Source organism: Acomys russatus, chromosome 20, assembly GCF_903995435.1.
Source record: "Acomys russatus chromosome 20, mAcoRus1.1, whole genome shotgun sequence".
Lineage (NCBI taxonomy): Eukaryota > Metazoa > Chordata > Mammalia > Rodentia > Muridae > Acomys > Acomys russatus.
The window spans coordinates 57527717-57549537 of record NC_067156.1 but is presented as its reverse complement, the minus strand read 5'-3'; the positions used below and the strand labels follow the sequence as shown (position 1 = coordinate 57549537).

The 21821-nt window shown below is 35.9% G+C and overlaps 1 protein-coding gene across 1 annotated transcript in view; it reads left to right on the top strand.

Moving 5' to 3' along the window:
• The window catches only part of Dcc (DCC netrin 1 receptor), a 1118465-nt gene that overhangs the window by 976434 nt on the left and 120210 nt on the right, over positions 1 to 21821 (top strand). Inside the window, exons 16-17 of the mRNA XM_051163583.1 lie at positions 16007 to 16102; positions 21347 to 21579. Coding sequence (XP_051019540.1) covers positions 16007 to 16102; positions 21347 to 21579 — 329 coding nt within the window. The remainder of the gene's footprint in view (positions 1 to 16006; positions 16103 to 21346; positions 21580 to 21821) is intronic.

The window sequence follows — 21821 nt, the reverse complement described above, 5'->3', positions numbered from 1 at the left end:
GGTTTTAGCCATCTTCCTGAAGATTTGTGACAAAAAAAATGGTGTATCTGCATAGATAATATCTGTATAAACAAAGAGACGTGAGATGCCCTGTCTCTTCCTCCTTCTTTCTCTCTATTCCTGCTTTCTCTCTCCCACCTATAAATAAACACACATACTCATATTCATCTTCTTACACCTTGAACCTCTTTTTCATGCTTATGCTCTGCCCTTTATTTGTGATTTCTCTTTGTTCTCAGCTGAACTTCAATTCACTAGATTGCCCACAAATAAAGAAATTTATGTAATTTATATTCAATTTTTAATATATATTGAATCAAAAAGAAGGAACTGTATGAAAATCTGTAGCCAGTGGCATTTCTAGATGTATAATTCCTTTCTAGATGTAGTAGATCCACCGTTTCCCTGAGAGTCAGTGAACTCATGAGTTCTCATCATCTATAACATATACAAGTACAGAACCCATAGTAAATATATTGTTTAGGATCAATTATAGTATATTTCATCAACACAAAATGGCTTGGACATACATATATAGCTAAGTGGATGAGTGTTGAAACAAAAATATGTTTGGAGTTTAATGGTGGAAATCATTTGTTCAACTAAGGAGTAATAAGTGCCGAAGAAGTTGGTAATGGTGATAGTTACAGTTGAATATAAGACAGGGCTTGGACTTTAGAGCATTTCATAGAACTGATTCTTTTCTTTCAATATCTGGGAAAGCATTGACTTGTAACAGTCTCTTGTCCTCCGTGTCCACACCTCCAAAGTAAAGGTAATGGTAAGAACTTGAAATCTATGCATATTGTGTGAGTGTGTGCTTGTTCCTTTAAGTAGGTCTGGGCATATGTATGATAGAGCCTACACGTGGAGCCCAAAGAATGGATTTTAGGTGTCAGTTCTTGTTTTTTCACTTTGTTTGAGACAAAGTCCCTTCTCCTATGTGCACACCACGGTAGTTGGCCCAAGAGGTTTCAGAGACTGTCCTGTATCTCCCTATAGGAACACATAGTCTTCATTGCAAAGTCCGGAGATCAAGGTCATGCTTGTGTGAGAAAAGCTTTCACCTACTAAGATATCACAGTCTTAATGGCTTTTCAAAAATTAAGGACAATAAGTCATTTAAAAATAAAGTGGCACATCTTAATTTTTTTCCTTTAATTAAAGAAAAGGCTTATTTTCTTAGGAAAACAGAGGTTCAAAACTGACTAGGGTATGTTGACTTCATTCTGTTGTAATATTTGGACAGGTAATATCCATGGATTTTTCTAACAAAGAAGTAAAAAGTGTAAGAGAAAACATGTTTATAGGTTTTTTTGATATTAAACATGACATACTAAAAATACAATTTAACTCTTTCTACATAGTTGAAATAAATGGAGATGGTGATTTATAAAAAATAGTTTAAAATTTCCCCTTAAATTATTTTCTTGCTCTTTTTTGACATATATGTCAGTAATGTTTTAACACTTTACCTTTTGTGGAGCTCTTAACTTCTTTTCCTATATACACTATTTTCTACCTTTAAAAATTATAAATACCAAGCATTGTCTTTGAACTCTTAAACTTGTTCTCCTTATACCTACACTTATGCATATACTTTCTATAAAAATATAGAAAACAAGGCTACCCTACACAGATGTTCACTCTGACATCATATTTTAAAATAAAATACTCCGTTGAATATTCAGCAAACTCTGAGTTATCTTTTCAAGAATAAATTTTAAAAACACACACACACACACAAAAAACCTCTTTTTATTTTCTTCAGTGATCAGTAATGTGAACCCATGATGGTAGCTCCATTAGTAGATTTAATGGTTTAGGTTAGGATTTGTTGAGAACCTGCTATGGCTGATGGGTAAAGGATGAGACCAGGGATATGTGAGTGTTCTAGCATTGAGCACTGTTAAAACAGCCATTAATCAAGTGTTAACCTTACCACTTCCAATCATAAGCAAAAGTGCAGCATACTGGAAATGAGCCCTCTTGTTAGAATTATTCATTTGAGAATCAGTCAACCACAGACTTCCCTGACATCTAAAAGCCTGAACGAACAGTGGGTGATTGCTCAGGAAATTTATGAGACCGGCATGAGTATTTTTCACATTCCACAAAAGAAATACAACAAATGCTTTGCTGACAAAGCTCTAGTCATTACAGATTTTATATTCCAGTTTACTGAGCAAGAAGTTCTCTGAGGCAGATGGCTTGCTCCATCATGGGAGCTTTCTTGAGGACGAATCACTTAGAGAAAAACCACAGAGATGTACTTGTTATATCCTGACTCTCAGCAATAGGCTGCTGGACCTTGGCAAAAGGATTTGATTTTTCTGGGTACTTTTAACTTTTAATTTACTCTATTTATCCAGAATTTTTTTCATTAAGCAAGAAAATAGTTTTTAAGTGTTCACTATACCCCAGGGATTGTGGTAGGTACACATACACACACACACACACACACACACACACACACATGTGATAAGCTCAATTCATCCTTTGGTTTTTGTTTTCATGAATCCTGTAATGGATACATGCTATAAGAGTCATCAATGAAAAATATGTTTTAATGCATCTTAGAAATTACTATTTTATTATTCAAATGTATGTCTTTAATTCTACGTCTCTATTTTCTCATTTTTATTTTGAGTCAAATTATCTCTAATCATGATGTAATATTACCTGTATAGACTTACAAAGGAAAAACAAAACCAAACTTTGCCTGTGGATTGCCCTCTTGTCTCTAATAATATCCAGTAAAATAAAATTATTGAACAACAAACAAAGCAATTAAAGCAGTCTCTTCAAGAACTGGATTTCCATTCAGGTCTTTTCCAACATTCCTAGTCATTCTTCAATATTGGGAATGCACAGGCAGTCTGGACATTTCACAAAGTCTGGAAGCACTTAGTAAATTAATCCTCTATACCCTCCAATTTTATGGTACCCAAAACAATACATATTATAAGTGTACAATCATTGCTTTAAATACACTCCTCGTGTTCTACAGCCATCACTGCACCAACCCTCACAACTCTTTCTGTCTTGTAATATGAGCACTATATTTCTTGAATTTTATCACTGTTCCTGTCCCATCCCTCACTCTAATCCAACCCCCACTCTCACTCACCCTAGAAACCACCACACCACTTCACACCACTGTAATTTCCTTAGAGTCCAAAAGTTCCTCTGCTGTTTTCTTTACTAACTCTATTTTTTCAAGGACACGCATTAGGTGTAGTTGTGGGTCCAATATCCTGATACATGTATATAAAATGTGCAATAATTAAGTTAGGGTAATTATCATTTCTATCTCCTGGAAATTATTTTACTTAGTGTAAACACTTAAACAGGTCTACTATGGTTATTTTCAATATAGAATTAAATCTTGTTCTAATAGTTATATTTTCCTTCCTGGCCTCATACTTCCCAGGAACTATTCTCTGTGTTTGTTATCCAGATCCCGGCCTTTTACATCCTTCTCCAGGCTTCCCTTTTCAACTTTTACCCCAAGCTCTGTTGCTCTGTGATGAAATGTTTAACTTTCAGAATGTAATATCATTTACATTAAAAATATAGTTTTGCTTTTTATATTTATTTTTGTTGGTATGGTGTCTTTAAGATTCACTCACACATCACCATATGTCACTATTTCTTACTTTTTAATGCTGAGCTGAATTCTCCAAGTTTTCACTACTGTAAATAATGCTGTTAAAAACATGGGTGAGCATGTGTATTTTAGACTCTGCTCTGCTCAGTGCAGTCTATGGTCATAAGTAGAGCTGATCTATCATACAAAATGCTTTTACAAATAAATTAGTAGAAACACTCTGTTTACGTTGCAAATATTCTGCTTCACATTACTGCCAAAGTTGGAATCCAGTTTGGTACTGCTTGAGAACACTTATCTTTTAAAATATTAACCACAAAAATATAAATTCACCACATTCGTTTTTCTTAGAGCTAAGACTTGAAGCTCTCTAGTTCTTAGTAAATCTGAGATTTTTTGGTATACTGTTCAGTCATATTTTTTATATCATCTTTGGATAAAAATATTCAACCATTTTTATGTCTTAGTATCATCTTGATATTTTGTTTTTAAATATCTGGATATCTTTCTTTTATCACATATAAAATGCAAAACTTTCCCCAATTCTCCTTTATTGTTTTGTTGACCATTGTTAGTCAAGAGGTGAGTGAGGAGAATTGAATACAGGATCTCTAGAAGGGAGCTTATGTTCCCAACCACTAAGCTGTTGTGCCAGCCCTTTGTACTGAGATAGCTTTATTCTGGGGATGTGTTATTCTATGCAGCTGGTAAATATTTTAATTAGTTAAAAATATTAGTTTTATCTAGTTGAATTAATGTAATAATCTTGTTGTTTTCCTTTATCTTATTGGTATGGTATATTCATTGCTTCTATTTTAATCATCTGTATATACTCTTTTTGGCATTTTTTAAGTACATGTCCTTTTTTGAAAATAGAATCTTTTCTCATACAGTATATCCTTTTTATAGTTTACCCTCTCTCTACCCTTCATAACTCCTTCCCACTTCCCCTCCCCTGCAAATCAACTCCTTTTCTGTCTCTCATTAGAAAAAAAAAAAGTATGCAGGGTACCTGGACCCTGTGTTCAGATGTAGCTGATGGACAGCTCAGGTTCCATGTATATGGAGAGGGGAGGAGAGAGGAGACTGCCTCTGAAGTGAGCTCTGGTGCCTGTGATTTGATCGCTGCCACTGGCTAGGGCAGCCTTAGGGGCACACGGAGAAAGGGGATGCAGCCTACCTTGATGGGATCTGATAGACTGTGACCAAATGGTGGTGGGGGAGACCCTTCCCATCAGGAATCTGAGGCTGGAATGGGAGTGAAGTGGGAGGGAGGGTGGGAACTGGAGGATAATAGTGAGGGAATAACAATCTGGATGTAATATGAATAAATTATAATAAAAATTTAAAAAGAAGAAAAGAATAAGCTTGTAAGAGGGTGCAACAAAACATGACAAAATGAAATGTAATAAGATAAAGGGGAAATCTATCAAAGTTGGACACAGCAACCCAAGAGGAGAAAAAGTGTCTCAAGAGCAGGCACAAGAGTCAGAGATCCACTTGTTCTCACAGTCAGGAGTCCCTAAAAATACTAAGCTAATAGCTATAATATATGCCCATAGGAGCTGGTGCAGACACATATGGACCCTGTGCATGCTGTTTCAGTCTCTATGAGCTCATATCTGCCTTGCTTGCTTGATTCAGAGGGGCTTGTTCTCCTGGTGTCCTCTATCCATTCTGGCTCTTACTATCTTTGCACCTCTAGGCAATAGAGTTGATGAAAATCTCCAATTTAGAATCTTCCTCCACCTAATGTTTGGTTATGGATCTCTGCATCTGTTCAGATCCGCTGGTAGATGAAGTCCCTCTTATGATAGCCTGCTTAGACACCAAGTATAGAAGAATTGAATTAGGAATTATTTTACTGAACTTTTGAGACCAGTATGTTTGGTTTTACCTTTGGTATCTGGTCTTGTTTACCCAAGCATTGTCCTGTATGAGTCCCTGCACTACTGACTTCAGTTACTCCATATTTCATTCATAATTTTTTAAATCTGTATACGTAAAGAAAACTGACCTATTGGGTTTTTGAGCACCTTCACTTGCTTTTCATATCATGGTAAAAATGGCCTTGTAATGGGTGTCAAGTGTTTGCAGATGAGATTAATTGCTCTCTTTCTCTCTCTCTCTCTCTCTCTCTCTCTCTCTCTCTCTCTCTCTCTCTCTCTCTCTCTCTCTCTCTCTCTCTGTCATTAGTGATGTAGTATCCTTAGCAGTTATAATTCTATATATAATTATCTTATTTCTGGCAGTTTTTGTATTTATGAACATTTATCCATTTTAGTCATGTTTTCCAATATGTTAGCATATTATTGTCAATGCAACTTTCATTATCATTTGTTCTTTTGTAGGATCAGGAATAATGACCTGAATTTTATTTCATGCTAAAATTGAGCCTTCCTTTGGCCCAACATTTCAACATATGTTTTTTTAAATCTGTATTCAAACAACAAACTTTGATTTTCATTAAACTTTCCGCCCCCTTTATTTCTTTTTTAAAATATTTATTTATTCGATGTATATGAGTATTTTATCTGCACATACAACTGCACAGCAGCCTACCAAGAAGAAATTTGATACCCCTTTATTTTTATTCATATCTTTGATGAGTACTGTTTCTTTCCTTCTACTAATTTTGTATCTTTCTCTTTTTATCCATTCTTAAGCTATAAAACTACATTGTTTATCCCAATTATTTTTTATTTTTAATATTACCTTTTACTATATAAATATCTCTTTATAAGTGCTTTCACTGGGTCCCATATCCTTTTGTACACGACACTCGTATTTCCACTTATATTTAAATTTCCATCTAGATTGTATTTCTTCCTCAGTTTAAGAGTGTGATGTTTAGTTTTCACAAACTGGTGAATTAACAGCTGGACTTAAATATCCACTTATAATTTTATCCCCACAGGTTCATGAAAGACTCTTCATGAGTTCCCACTTCTTACATTTTAGGACTCCACTGTAGTCCAATGTAGGATCCATTCTGAAAAGTTCCCCATGTTTTCAAAATGAAAGTGTATGGGTTTTTTTGGGGAGCGGGGGGATAGAGAGTTGTCTATGTCTGTTAGACATTGTTTTTCATTTGTGTCTGTTAAAGACATGATTTATGCATAACTCTGACTCATCGTTACCTTATTAAGCTAAATAAATTTGTATACAAAGGAAAAGTTGGTATTATCTAGTAAAAGTTGTTCCGTTAGGATGCCAGCCATGATCCTCAGTCAGAGAGTCCGTCCAAGGTTATTGTTAAGGGAACGTGGTTTTCCTTTAGCAATTTAACCAATCCTCTTGAAGTTTTCTGTTGAAGCAGTTTGTACAGATGTATTTCAATCAGTTAAAGACATAATTCTGACTCAAGGTAAAATTGTACAAATAAGACCAACAAAAAGTTATCAAATGCCAGACAAGGAAGCCCAGTTAGGGGAACGGGATCCAAAGAGGAGCCATCAGAGACAAAGAGGGTCCCTGCTCCAGTTGTTGGGGGATCCACATGAAGACATAACTGCATCTGCTACATGCTCTTTGGTTGGTGGTTCAGTCTCTGTGAGGCCCCATGTCTCTAGTTAGTTGGCTCTGTAAGTCTTCTTGTGGAGTCCTTGACTCTTCCAACTGCCTTAGTCACTCCTCAAACTCTTTCATAGAAATCCCTGAGCTCCATATAATGTTTGGCTGCACCTAGCTCTGCAGCAACTTAATGTGCCAGGGCAGGTTGGTACACATAAGGGAGCTGCCATTACCTGAGGACAAGGAGAAGAGAAAATTGGGTGTGAGGGTTTGTGAGGTGGTGGTGGGGGACTGGAAGGAGAGATGGGCTGTAATCAGATGCAAAGTGAATTAAATGAATTTAGAATTAAAAAGTTATAAAATGCTATACCCTTTTTAAGAGACTAAAAATAGAAAGATCATCTTTCCCTTTGATGCATATTTTAAACTCTTCTTAGGTAATGTTCTCAAAGGGGTCAGAACCAAATTATTACTTTATAAGTATTCTGTGTATAAAGCATCTTTGCAGCAGGGTCTCAAAAGATGTGGGTCTGATGGTTCTCAGTAGAGATCCTAACTAGTTAGAAATGTGATTACATTTCCTCTGTAGTCCACAATGTATCTGGTGAATAATGATGCTCAATGTTATTGCATTGTTATTACATTTGCAAGTGGTGAAGGAAACATACCTTTTCCCACAGCTACACTGAGTGCTTATTCTGTAGGCTTTCAAAAATCAGAGGCACTGAATTGTAGCTCAGTGATAAAAAATAAAAGGAAAAAAAGTGCCAGTGTTCCATAGGCCTCTGGGTTCTACTATGCCATGGAAAAGTAAATACTTGATATTTATAAACTACAAGGTTTTAATCAATAAGAGGGACAGGATATCAAAAAGTGAAATGAAAATAAAAATAAATTTTTGTTTTTATTTTGTGTGTGGGGGGGTGGGGATGTAAATGGCTATAAAAAGTTCTATACACTATAGGTTATAAAAATGAAACAAATAACATTTGTTGGATAACAACTCAGTATGTAGGTAATAGGTTGATACCAAAAGAAATTGCAGTTTCAGATCATGAATTCTTATTCATTATGACTAGGCTCAAACACATCTCTATTATTAAAAGTAGGAACCATTGCAAATAACATGATTTCCAACTAAAAATAGGTTTGTTGATTCCCCGCAGCATAAAACACTGTGCTTTAGGAATCCGTGAACTCTTAGAGAGCATTTTCTCATGCTGCTGCTGCTGCTATAAACTAACAAAATTTTGTAAAAGATATACTGAAACCTACTCATGTAGAAGCTACACACACACACACACACACACACACACACACACACACACACACACACCTATTAGACACCAACGCTAGCATATAAATTTTAAAAAGTGGCAAAACGCATCGCTTATTTTATGCTTATTTTATAGTTTCTGGCCAGTAAGTTTCCATATACTCCTTGAACATTGCATACTACTGCCAGCGCTTTCCTTTATTCTTCAGAAGCTGCTGGGAAGACCTTATTGCTGAAGACCCATACACTTGAGTAATATCCAATGGAGAATTCAAAATGGTTCTCACAGCCAGCTTTCACAGTGCCTGATGGTGCTACACCTGCTACCAGTCCTACCACGCTGCGAACCCAGATTTAACATGTACCCCAATTTCCTTTTGCTAAAGTGTATATCCTTGTTCTTATTAGTTCACAGAAAAGTAAAACTAAGGCTTTCCTTTTCCATCTTGCATATTCGCACTTTGGTCTTTTCATTCATCGTTTAATTATCACGGAGGATCGTCGGAGTATAAGACACATTTACAACTTTTCTATGGTTCACATTTAATGCTCTAACAAATATTTGTTACGTGCTATCTACTAAGCACCAAATTCGTTTTGCTTCTTTTTGCATAATTTTCTTACCGACAGACATTAAACAATTAAATAAACTATACCATAATGTTATGTCTTTCTCAAATAATTCCCCATAGTGACTAAGGATTGGCTAATAAACAAATCGTATTGTAATCTGACCTTTAATTGTACAATGTTCTTGAAAAGGAAGAAGGTCTTTATGCAAGAATGATTTAAATTAGGTATTAATTAAATTTACGAAGGAATGTATGTAATGAAGTTGAATTGAGTGTATTATATGAATTGCATCTTCTTCAAGTATGAATTGTTTATCCTTTTTAGAGATAGATGCTATCAATTGTATTTACTCTTCACCTATTACACTTAATTAAAGAGTTCATGTCCAGTAGAATCCAAAGTATTCAGGACCCAGTGACCCAGTGGCTTCTGTTCTGTGGTGGTGGTAGCCCAGGTCCTTTGCATTAGGAACCAGCTACCATTCTAATTTTCTCTACTCAACTTGTTGGCAGTCTTGACAGACAGTGGGAAAGATGGAAGAGCATGGGTCCTGGGCCCCAATAAGCACTTGGCAGGGTTGGGGCCACTGAATGAAGTACATAATCTGTAGTGAATCAAGATTCTGGCATGTCAATCTGGCACACACCACTGACATCTAATTCATGCAAGATATTAATTAACGGTAATGAAGTTCTTCCTACTGCCTTTTGTTACCAAGCACAGCTTCTTGGTTATCCCTAAAGGCTGCTTGATTAGTTCCCGGAGTCCCTGAAAGCAAGGTTCATTTCTAACCTTCAGAGAAGGCTTAGCACAGACTCTTAGGATAATTAGTCTTTTACCTCCCACATCTCTTGGGAAGGACAAGACACTTTCTGATAATCAATTTCTTATCTTTTACAGCCCTATAATCAATAAGTGTGCCTGTATTGCCCCACCCTTTTCATGACACTCAAGCAATAATGGTCCTAGTCATCTGTTTGTGCATGCTGAGAGTTACTAGGTATTTATTCAGCTACCTTGATCCCAAATCAAAGTCTTGTAAAAGAAAGGTTGACCGGTCAAACATTAAAAAAAAAAAGAAAAGAAAAGAAAAAAGAAATCTGCTCAATACTGTGAAATATGTGGACTGTCACAGAATATCCATTACCAAAAATAATTCCCAGGGAAGTCTACCAAGGTCCATATCCCTCTTGCATGATTAAATCACATTAAATTCAAATGAGAAAATGGCCACACTTTATTTGCAAAGACAATTGATACATTTGTCAAGCCTGTGTATATGCAACATTTCAGCATATACCAAAAAATAAATTTATTGTCATAATTGTCATTAAGCATATTCCTGAACAATGGAGTCTGACCATAATTAATAATTAATTCATTTGGAATTCATTATGATAATAGTAAATGCGTTTAACTCATTTAATACTTCCATAGTGGCAGTGATTCTAGGCAATTCTTTTGTGATTTATTGATTTTAAACATTAAAAGTTCTGAGCATGTGCAGGAAAATAATTCCACATTGCCCTCTAGTGGTGCGCTGTTAAAAAAACAATTTCTTATAAATTATGGGGGAAGAACATTCTTGGCTTTCAGTACACTTTGAAATATCTTGAGCTCATGACACATTAAAAAACTATCCCTCCGTCCACATACAAAATAAATATTGAAAACACCCTTCATTTCCCATAATTTTGCCAATAAACAATTAACAAGTTTATTGTTCTCGTGCAGGTGTGTTCGGTATACGATCAAACCTAAAGTAGGAAGAAAAAAAAAGGAAGCCTATTGTTTCCTCAGTAGGACCAGAATGTGGACAAAAATAATGTGTGGGCTAGAGATGCCCAAAGCTGCATCTCAGAGGGCACATGGTAATGGTGGCGATGTTTACAGAAGCAAAGGATTATACTTCCAGCCAAAAGCAGAAAGAAAACAAGAGGTGCCTTTTTACTGGCATACCCAGAGTGGCCCCAGTATCTGCTAGAAGATTGACTTCTTATGGATTCACAGTTCCTTCCAGCACCAGCGAGGGTGTGCCTGTAGACAGAAATGTCACACAAAGGTCTTAAAGTTAGATTCACTCACCTAACCATAGTAGGTTTAGATTCACAGGGATATATTTTGTCAGCAGGATTTAATTAGTTTATCTAAAGTCTCTACAAATATTTTAAATAATTTATTCACATTACACCCAAATTGTAATCTCCTCATTTGTATCCTCCTGTTCCCACACTCCCTCCCTCTTCTGCCCTATTCCCCTCCTCATGACCTCTGACAGGTGGGGTCCTCCTCCCCCACCATCTGACCACAGCCTATCAGGTCTCATCTGCTTGCATCCCCTTCCTCTCTGTTTCCACAGGGCCTGTCCGCCAAGGGGCATTGGTGTCTCTACAAATACTTAAAGGTGTTTTCACATGAAGGTCTAGGTTTCCAGAGAATAGGACAAAGCTGACTGTCTTCTTAGGGTTTATGATATCCTCAAACTGAGTGACGGTTCTTTCTCAGTGCTTAGGGATCTTTTCATCCTATGATCTCTCATGTCGTAATTGAGTCTGGCTTACTCTCCATTGTTCATGCTTACTAGACAAAAGGAAACAATGCCAAAAGCATCTTAAGGCAAACACATAGCCCATACCCTGTTATGTGAATATCAAAACTCTGCTCTCATTTTCACCCCTTTGATAAATATCTAGAAAAATCCGAATGTACAGATGTGGTTGAGCTAAACTAAAATTTAACCACAAAAAGCCAATTCATATTTCACTGGGTAAATACCAAATAAAAAAGTTTATGTCACAATGTATAGATGAATAATCTGTCTGAAATAAGAAATTAGACCTAGTGTCCTCTTCCATATCTAAAAAGGATATTTGGCATAGAAGATAAGTGTCTTTTCTACTTTATCTAAGTATGTTTTCGGCATCCCCAAGGTGTTTCCTTGAACTATTTTTATCCTTTCTATGATCCCTCTAATCATAGACACTAACTTCTTCCACAAGTCCTGCTTCAGAGCAAATACCCAATTAAAGCCCTTCCTGTGTGACCTGATCCTTCATGAACAATCAGGCCTCTATTCCCAGGTGACATTCAGACCGCCTACTGCATGTTTTATTACTCACTTTTATGTAGTATTTTCTTTTTTCCCCTGCTCAGAATTAACTTGCTAAGCTAATAAGAGAGGTTAATGTTTTACAACCACTCTTGAATCCCAAAGAACACTTGAGATTTGATTATTGATTACTTCCTTAAGAGTAAACAACACACACACACACACACACACACACACACACACACACATGTTTCTTTAAGTCAAAGTGCTGCATGAGATATGATCCTGTTTCATTCTTCTTGTTAGACTATAGCTTTGGAGACTTTGTTATTTTGAATGGCAATGTGTTTAACATATGCATTTAAATTGCAGTCAAACTTTATGAAGATCTAATAAAATTTCAAAAACCATCATTAAATATGAACTCACTCATTGTAAAGCCCCATCATTGTTGTGGAAATACCTAGGAACAGAAATACAAACATGGCACATGTGTGGTTACATGCATGCTTTTAAGTGGGGTCAGCGTGTTTGTCTGTTCTGTTGTGTGTGTTCTGGCAGCAAGAGGCGCTTGTGGCAAGAAGTGAGAGGCCAGTGCTAACTTCTACCAGAGACATGTAGTACACGGTTATTCTCTTTGTTTTATCTCAGCAATTATGAATATTTAAGGCCTAGGCTAATTGATCCTTGAGACTGTAGAATGGTGATATTCCATTTTGCTCATTCAGTTTTACTTTCAGGAATATAAAGTGATCCACAAGTGTTTGCTCATGTTTAAACAATGCTTATTTATGAAAAACATGATCAAAACTAATTTCCTTACCTGTTTTCAAGATTGTAATGTGATTATCTATTAATTTCAGAACTGACCGACTTTTATTCTTTAAAATATGTCTATAAATTAGTACATTCACATATACTTCAGAGGATTGATACACGGAAGATCTTTAGGCTATGACTGTCCTTGGTGGTTATTGGAGTGCTCTAAACAATAATCGCTGAATCTTCCATGTCATTGGCTTGCTTCTTCCTTTCTAGTTTGTCAGGATGACTAAAATTTAGTTGTCAGGCTTCCATCTTAAAACTTGGGGTCACCAGTTCTACAAAAGCCCTTGCCAGCTACAGTGGGTAGCTTTGTTTTATACAACTGCAGTCTACACACTAGGGGCGCTCTGTATTACCAAGTCAATGCTTCTCAATATCTTTTATTCTTTTTACTTTTACATTTATATTTTATACATATATATAATAAACTACATACAGCAAGAAGGACCATGAAACAATTAGGTATTATATAATTATGACATTCATAGTGTTTTGTCAATTTGTATTTGGAAACCTTGGAAAAAACGTGTTTCCTATCTTGGTGAGTCTACAATTCTGAGTGGAAATCAATATCTATTTTATTGCATCTCCATCAACCTAATAACATCTACCTATACCGAAAAACAACTTAAGCCCAAAACAACTAAGCTTAATTGTAAATCTAAACTATTTGGTCTTTAGCCCCATCAGAGACTTGAGAAGAAATAAAATTAATTCTCTAAGAAATAGGAAATACAAGTTAGCAGCTTCCAAAATTAGAAAATGACAGAGACAGCTTGCTGCCTAGACTGTCATCCAAAACTCTCTTTAACGTTGGAGCATTGTCTTCAGCCCTTGGGCCCCTTATATCTAGTAGACATATTTCTGAAGCAGGCACACCCTGCCTTGGCAGGGTTTGACCATCGACTCTGCCTGCATCCAAGATTGCCCACTTTTAGGCAGAATTCTGTCTGTGGTAGAAATGAGGACATTTTCCCCACTGGCTTGTTTGTCACATTTGAAGTCATCTCTGTAAGGAGGTTGTTTGGTGCTCATCTTATCTGAGGTAGGCTGGGTATTGTCTGGAGTTAGCTTGTCTTACTGTCAAAGGATCCTTAAAATTAAAAAAAAAAAAAGTCTTTAAATGCCATATTCGGTACATATCTGAGGCTTTTGAAGACTTCATCTGACTATTTTTTACCTTAGGAGAGAGGGGATGTCAATTGGGATGTAGTTGGTTGTAGTTGGATGTAGTTGGGATGTAGAGTTGGTTATAATAAATAAAATGTACATTTAAAAGAAAAATGTCAAAATGAAACAGACCTAGATGAAAGAGGGGCTTCTCAGTTTCTTAAGTTGATAGATCTTGACCACAGATAAAAAACACATTTTAAATTTTTGGACGTTTTTCTAATTCAAGAACTAAGCATGCTTTGTTAAATCTATGTTCTGTCCATTTCTACCAAGACTCTTGCCTCCAAGGACACAGTGGGTGTAGAATTGTAACCTTTATATTTGCTCATTGTTTTATCTATATTTCTCTTGCCTTAGAATGACAACAACAAAAGGTCCTACGTCATAAAAATCACTCAGTTTTTTCCTGTGTATAGAGTACTAGTTGACCCATTGATTCTGAGATCATCTTTTCAGACCATGAAGCCATTACAAAATAAAATCTCTCCTGTCACTAAGTTTTAGTTTATTGAGTTTATGGTTCAGAAGTTAGCTTTCAGGTCATAGTTTCCCCTGGCCATTTGGATGTCTGAAACTCATTTTCTATTAGTTCTGGTGGTTAACAAAATGATATGCAAGGTTTGGAAATGAATAACAATTTGACTATTCTCAACCTTTATATTTATTATTAACTTGAACTAGAAAATTATTTAGTTCTAATTTCTTATCTAAAATAAAAAGTAAATTATTAGAATTCTTATTCATAAGCTATTGCCATAGTAAAAATTGGTAATTATCTAAATCTGCCACAATAAATCATATATTGCTTTTATTTGAATTCTTGAATGATTAAGTAAAGAGAATACAATGTGCCCCTCTGTGTTTATTCTGCTCACTTGTAAATTTCTTCTTTGAGGACTCTATGTACTTTAGTTATTCCCTCACCAACTTTCATATTTATTACCTTCTTCCGTATAAATTTTATTCATTCATATTTACTTTACATCTTGATTTTGTTTTCTACACTTTGTGTTGATTTTGTTCATCTAATTACCGTCCATTTCTAACACGTGTATCCTCTCTCTGCATCTGTGAACTGTTTGGTTGTGCTGTTATATTATCATTCAGTTGCTATGATGAATACCATGAGCAAACGCATCTAGAGCGAGGGTGTATTTCAATATATACTTCCAGGTCACAGTCCATCATTGAGGAAAGTCAGGGTATAAACAGAAGCGGGAACTTGAAGCATAAACTACGGATGAATGCTGTTGCTAGCAGGTTCTCTGGTTACTGCTCAGGTATCTTTCTCACCCAATCCAGTCTCACTGACCTGGGTTTTGTTGTCTCCCACCATAGGCTGGTTACTCTCTAGGCTGCTTACTCACATATCAATAAAGGCAATCTCTCACAGACATAATGCCTGGACAATGTGACATGGCCAGTTCTTCAGCTGAAACTCCCTCTTCTCAGGTGCCTTAAGTTTGTGTCAAGTTGACATAATTTAACTGTAAGTGTTCCTGTTCTCCAGGGGATCTCTTACTGGTCAGCTCCAGGTGTTTGTATCTGTTCTCTAGGCTAATACACTTCTTCACTTTGTAGCAGTCTCTTAGCGCCGTCCTTATTTCCCGCCTGATGCCCACTTTTGGTTTAAATGACATAGACACAGCTGACACTAGAGCCTTAGACTAGGAGCTGGTAACTCACAAACAAAAAACAAAACCCTTTTTATTTTAGGATTTGAAGAGGAACACCATCACTTACCTTGTATGAAGTGCATAAATACTCTTGGTTCCCACCGACTTGGTTCCCACCCACTGCTCACTTGAATGTTCAAGAAGATCGAAAGCCTGTCTCCATTAAGCTGGTTGTTCCCAGAATCCAATGCACTCATTTTCAAACATCAATTTATTTAAAAGATTACATTAAATTTGTTTTCAGAAAATGTTCACCGTGAGCATTTCAATACACTAATTCACATGTCCAATTTTTTTCTGTTTTCCTCTAGAGTCAAGTTCTCATTATGTAATCTCCTTAAAAGCTTTCAACAATGCAGGAGAAGGTGTTCCTCTCTATGAAAGCGCCACCACCCGTTCCATAACAGGTATGCACCCGCCATCAATCCTCTTGTGACAAGGTAGTCAATACTGAGATTACCATGAGAAGGAGCAAATTTTGTAAATTAAACAAAATTCAAAAGAGAAAAATATTTAAAATAAAGGCAAGAAGTTATCATGAATATATGCACACATGTGTATATTTTAAAATCACCTGGTCCCAAAATGAATGAGAAAGCTTTATTCTTTACATTAGTATGTGGACTTAGAGAATCCAGATCTTGTTTTCCCAATCATCTTATAAGCTTCATAGTGTAGTGCCCTGATTTGAATCTTCATTCTCCTAGCTAGTTTGCAATTTGACACTGCTGTTTGAGTGGAAAGTGTGTGATCTAAGGTTCTAATAGGCATTTGTTTCTCTCAACACTATTTTTCGGATAGGTGATAAGGCTAAGCTGGAATCTCAAGAAGTTGGTTAGAGTAGGCTGTCACAAAGATAATAAATAATGAACTGGACCATAGGTCACCTGACAGAAGATACAAAGAGGACTGGTTGATTCAAAGGCTTATTGCCTCAAGAAGGAGCTATATTTGGTTAACCAGAAAGGCAGAAAGCAAGAAAAAATGGTAGAAGATTGAAAGGCAATGTTAGACTGCTGCTGTCTAAGTAATGAATAAAGGCTAGTTGTTAATAATAGTGGGTTTACTCACAAATGCACTGTGTATCACCTTTGTAGACACCCAAAAAAATCTAACCTCCATCTTTCTTTTCACAATACTACTCCAAACATTTGGCTAAAACCTGGAAAAAAAATTATGTTTTCAATGAATATATTGTATTTACTCCTTCCCCAAACACACATCCTTAAGACATCACTTGATTGGACATAAATTTTCACTTTGATTAGAATAAAGGGTTTAGGAGATCAAGCTCCAGATTTAATACCAAATATCAGAGAACAAAAATTACTGGAGTATGAACTTCAGATGAAGATACATGATTGGCTGGAGAATAAATTTTGGGATCTTCTGCCTTTTTCTACTATTTAGATTTATATATAGTTTATATAGTTTGTTTTACAAACCCGCAGGTGGCATTCATTGAATATCCTGATTTTTTTTGGGGGGGGGTGCGATGTTGTTTCTCTATTTTTGTGATGGTTTCCAAATATGCCATCACTTTATTGTTATCCAGATTTTCTGGAAAATATCTAAAAACGTAAAGTTATTACTTCATAATCTTGGCATCCTTTGACCATTTGTTTTCAGATATGACAATTCCCAAAGATAAGGATGCAAAATTAATAGCTGTCATTTGATACAATTTTTTCCGTGCCACCAAAGCTCTTTATGGCTCCTCAAAGAGAATATGAATCATCACCCTGGAAAGTTTCCTATAAAAAGTATCACCTTCGTAGTTAGGAAAGTAACATGTATTGAGTTCTAGAATTGAAGCTAATATATATAACAACAGGTGAGCATCTTGCATTTTTCCCTACCTTTTCTCACAGACTGCCTCAAATATGAGGCTTTCTCGGAAATAGCAGAATACTCTGGCTATACCTGTGATTCTTCCTTTTTACCTTACCTATGTCATCTCCTTCCTGTTCCTCATAGGGAAACTAAGCAGTTTCTCATTATCAATGTGACATTGAGCTATAATCCGGTAACATAAGATTCCATCAAATAGCCAGGTGTGGTGGTGCAGGCCTTTGATCCCAGCACTTGGGAGGTAGAGGCAGGCAGACCTTTATGAGTTCATAGCCAACCTGGTCTACAAAGCAAGTCTAGGAGCTGGGGCTATTATGCAGAGAAACCTTGTCTCAAACAAACAAAAACAAAAACAATAATCCACCAAAGCAATTCTTTCAATTCGTTTCCATTATTAATACCAAATTAAATGACACAAAGAGAGACTACCGGGCATAAGGATAGTAAACACTAGTGGAGGGAGCAGAGTTCAGAGAAACTGAAGGTAAGCTGTGCAGAAGGAAGCATCTGTGGTATTAACATCTTTCCCAGTGGCATTTGCTGTCAGTTTTTAATTCTTAGCATATGGCATTGCCACAGTGTTTTCTCAAACACCAGTGATCCATAACACAGGTTTTATTTTCGTGTTGTAACTCTGATTGTAATGGAACTGAGAAATGAAGTGATACCAAAGTTGGAAATGGTGTCAGAAATTTTCTTATTGAAGAAAAGCCAGTAATGGGCTGTAAAGGAATGCATAAGGCAGCTCCTTCACAATAAAGAATATGCCTTTTCCTGCAAGTAGACTTATTTTTATGCTTCCACACAACACGGAGAATAAAGGGCAAATAAATGGAATCAGAGGCTAAGGCTCTGAGAGAATCTCTGATCTATAAATGTGTCATATTGTCATGTAAAAACCACTCTCTATCTTTGAGTTGTTGCAAAGTATTCCCAAGAGAAATCTTGGAAAAATCCAGCAAAGAGTAAACACAAAATATATCACAGACAATGAAAGCATTAAGCTAACGTGAGCATCAGGCCCAGGAGCATTCTAAATGTTTCTGCTTGTAGCCTTTGGTGAGCTCTGTAGCCTTTTCTCAGACTGGGAATAACACACCAAGTTACTGAAACTTCCACCTTGGCCCCACACAGGAAATTCCCTCTTCTTCCATTAAGCTCTTTATCTCTTGTTCAAAAAACAAATTGTTTTTCACCTGAAGAAGGGAAAAGGGCAAAGAATAATAAGACATTAGTGAAGTACATTCTTGGCATTAATGTATTAACCATTTTAGCAAGATTTAAACAAAGTATAATCCAGTTGAAAACTATTATTAATTTTAAAGCCAATTTCAAATGAGTATAATGACTAAAAATTCATGATTTATGAAAATATATTAGAAACTGACTTTTCTTGCTCAGAAAAATAGTATGTGTGTGTATATACATACACAATACCATATATATGGTATCTTACATAAATGTGGACATCTTTATATACCTCTGAAATTCAGCAGCATATAAGGCATCCTAACAGAGGAAGAAATGTTGAAGAAGGATAGTTTAGTAGCAAAAGGATGCTGATATCCAGTTATTCAAGAAATTTCTGATCAAATTAGAAAAGAGCACTTGCAAAATGTGTAGCATGTATTCACACCATTGATTGCTGTCTCCTGGAATGTTCCACCAAGTCTACATTACTCCTTATTGTGGGGGCTGAGCTCTTTGGGCCACTGAATGTTTGAAAATGGCTGCCATAAAAATGAATAAATGCTTAAATAATTTATTTAATTTAAAGTTATATCATCCATAGAACACATGGTTATTATACTATGCAGCATAGTTCTACACGGATTGACATGGAGAATGATGAAAATAAGTTATATCTCTAAGATAGGAAATAGGACTTGACCATTGACCAAATATTCTGGATCACATTAGGTCCCTGGAGAAATCACAACACACAATATTGCTTTAAATACATAGACTTATTTTGTAACTGAGTTTAATATAATAAAAAAGGGCCATCAATATTTCTGTTTTCTAAAATCATAAGTAGACAAATTGATTATTTTAATTTGCTAACATAGGACCATTTGACTTCCAAGCATTATAAATAATGCATATGAGAAACTATGCTTACATGAACTAGGTGAAGCAAATTAATAATACAGAGGATTCCCCATGACATGGATAAATCAAAAATAATTCATAGATTGAACGACTTTTCCTCTATGCATAAAATTCTTCTTACAAAGTAAGGCAAGAATAGAAATGTGTGAGGCAGCACCTGCTTTAGTTTGGCAAACACACCTTTTTCTGCTACACAAACCTGAATGCTGGTTCAAATCCTTGTAGAGGCTGCATTATCTTCTGTTCTCTCTTCATCATTTCATAAATCCATTTTGCTTTAAAGAAATTATTAATAAAGAGGCACTAAAAGAAGTACAAAAGGCCACGGCTCTGTCATTAAATTTTAATCCCAGTGCACTCTCTCTCTCTCTCTCTCTCTCTCTCTCTCTCTCTCTCTCTCTCTCTCTCTCTCTCTCTCTCTCTCCCTCTCTGTCACTTTTTGTTATGTTTTAGTTTTTGTTTTCAGTTTTTAAATATTTCCTCTAAAACTACAGGCCAGTAATATACTAAATAATGTATTTGGAAGCAGAGGGATGAGTAGGGCATGGGAATTTGAAGTTCACTGGACAGAGGAAGTCATCAACAGAACAGGCAACAACCACTCAGCTTTGAACTTTGAAGTTCTTTAAAAAGTAAACCATATAAGCTGCTGCAAACACTCCTCTGCATTTTATCTGATCTTATTCCTTTAAATGACATCAAATGTTCAGTCCTAGAGATGTGCTGTCAGTCTCAAATTTTTGTTAGTGAGATACCTTACTACGTGATATAAAGGTCAGTTTTTTAAACCTGTTATCTATACATTTTAATGCCTCATAATGGAACGTTTATCATTGCTACAGAGTATGTTTCACTACATACTGCAGTGAAAATCTCATCATTCTGAACCTAGTTAATTTGTCTTCCTTTCCACTGATATGCATTCTTTCCACTGAACCTGCAGTTTTAAAACCAGCAATGTTGTATAGGAATGCCACACAAGACTGAAAATGAAACTAAGCCATGTATGAGAATACAGGAAGATAAGTACTTCCACAAAAGAAGATTATAACATAAGAAAACCTGCTTATCAGTTGTCATCTCACACTAAATTACAGTACGTTAGATATAAGTTGATGCGTGGACCATGTGTGTCTGTTCACTCTGGATCTGTGCATCGATAGAAAGATTGATATATATCAAGGTTCTTTCATTATACTTTGTGTGCTGACTGAACAATACTTATACAGATATAACCAGGGCAATAGTAAAAGCAGTACAAAAACAGAATAAAGGCAACAACCAAGAAGAAAGTTAGGGAATTCCATAGCATTTATTCCCATTTCAGGAAAAAATAACCAGAAATATCATTTTTTTACTTCAAATTATTGATAAATAGTGAACCTGCTAAAATAGTATATAAGACCTTGTATGAAACAATGTACAACGTTCTAACAAGATGGACTTTTAAAACATATATTCTAATTAGATATAAAAAATTGTAAAGAACTATTATTTTGTAACATAGCAATACTGTTCTTATTATATTTTATGATGTAATTAATTGCATTTTTTCTGTTCTTCTCATGTTCCCTTCCATCGTTATTGCCATGCATTTAACTCATTGTGATGTGTTTGCCACTGATATTTATTTTAACTCTTTGTTTACACATTTATTTGTCTGTTTCATTTGGTGGGTTTTAACCCAGACCCCACTGACCCAGTTGATTATTATCCTTTGCTTGATGATTTCCCCACCTCGGGCCCAGATGTCTCCACCCCCATGCTCCCACCAGTAGGTGTACAAGCTGTGGCTCTTACCCATGAGGCTGTGAGGGTCAGCTGGGCAGACAACTCTGTCCCGAAGAACCAAAAAACATCCGATGTGCGACTTTACACTGTTCGGTGGAGGACCAGCTTTTCTGCCAGTGCCAAGTACAAGGTGAAGGTCAAATACAATGCACGAATTTTAAAATTAACTTTCATATGTTTGATGAGTTGTTTTCAATGATTCCTGGTCTGTCCTAAGCCATTTTCCTACAGTGACGCTTACATGCTAAAACAAGGCATTTTACTAACTCAAAATCTAAAATTAGTTAGAATAATTATGCCTTCAGGAATCAACAAGAGACAAGGTAGAAAAATATCAAGAGTTGCAACATGATGTTTGAGTCCCACACAAGG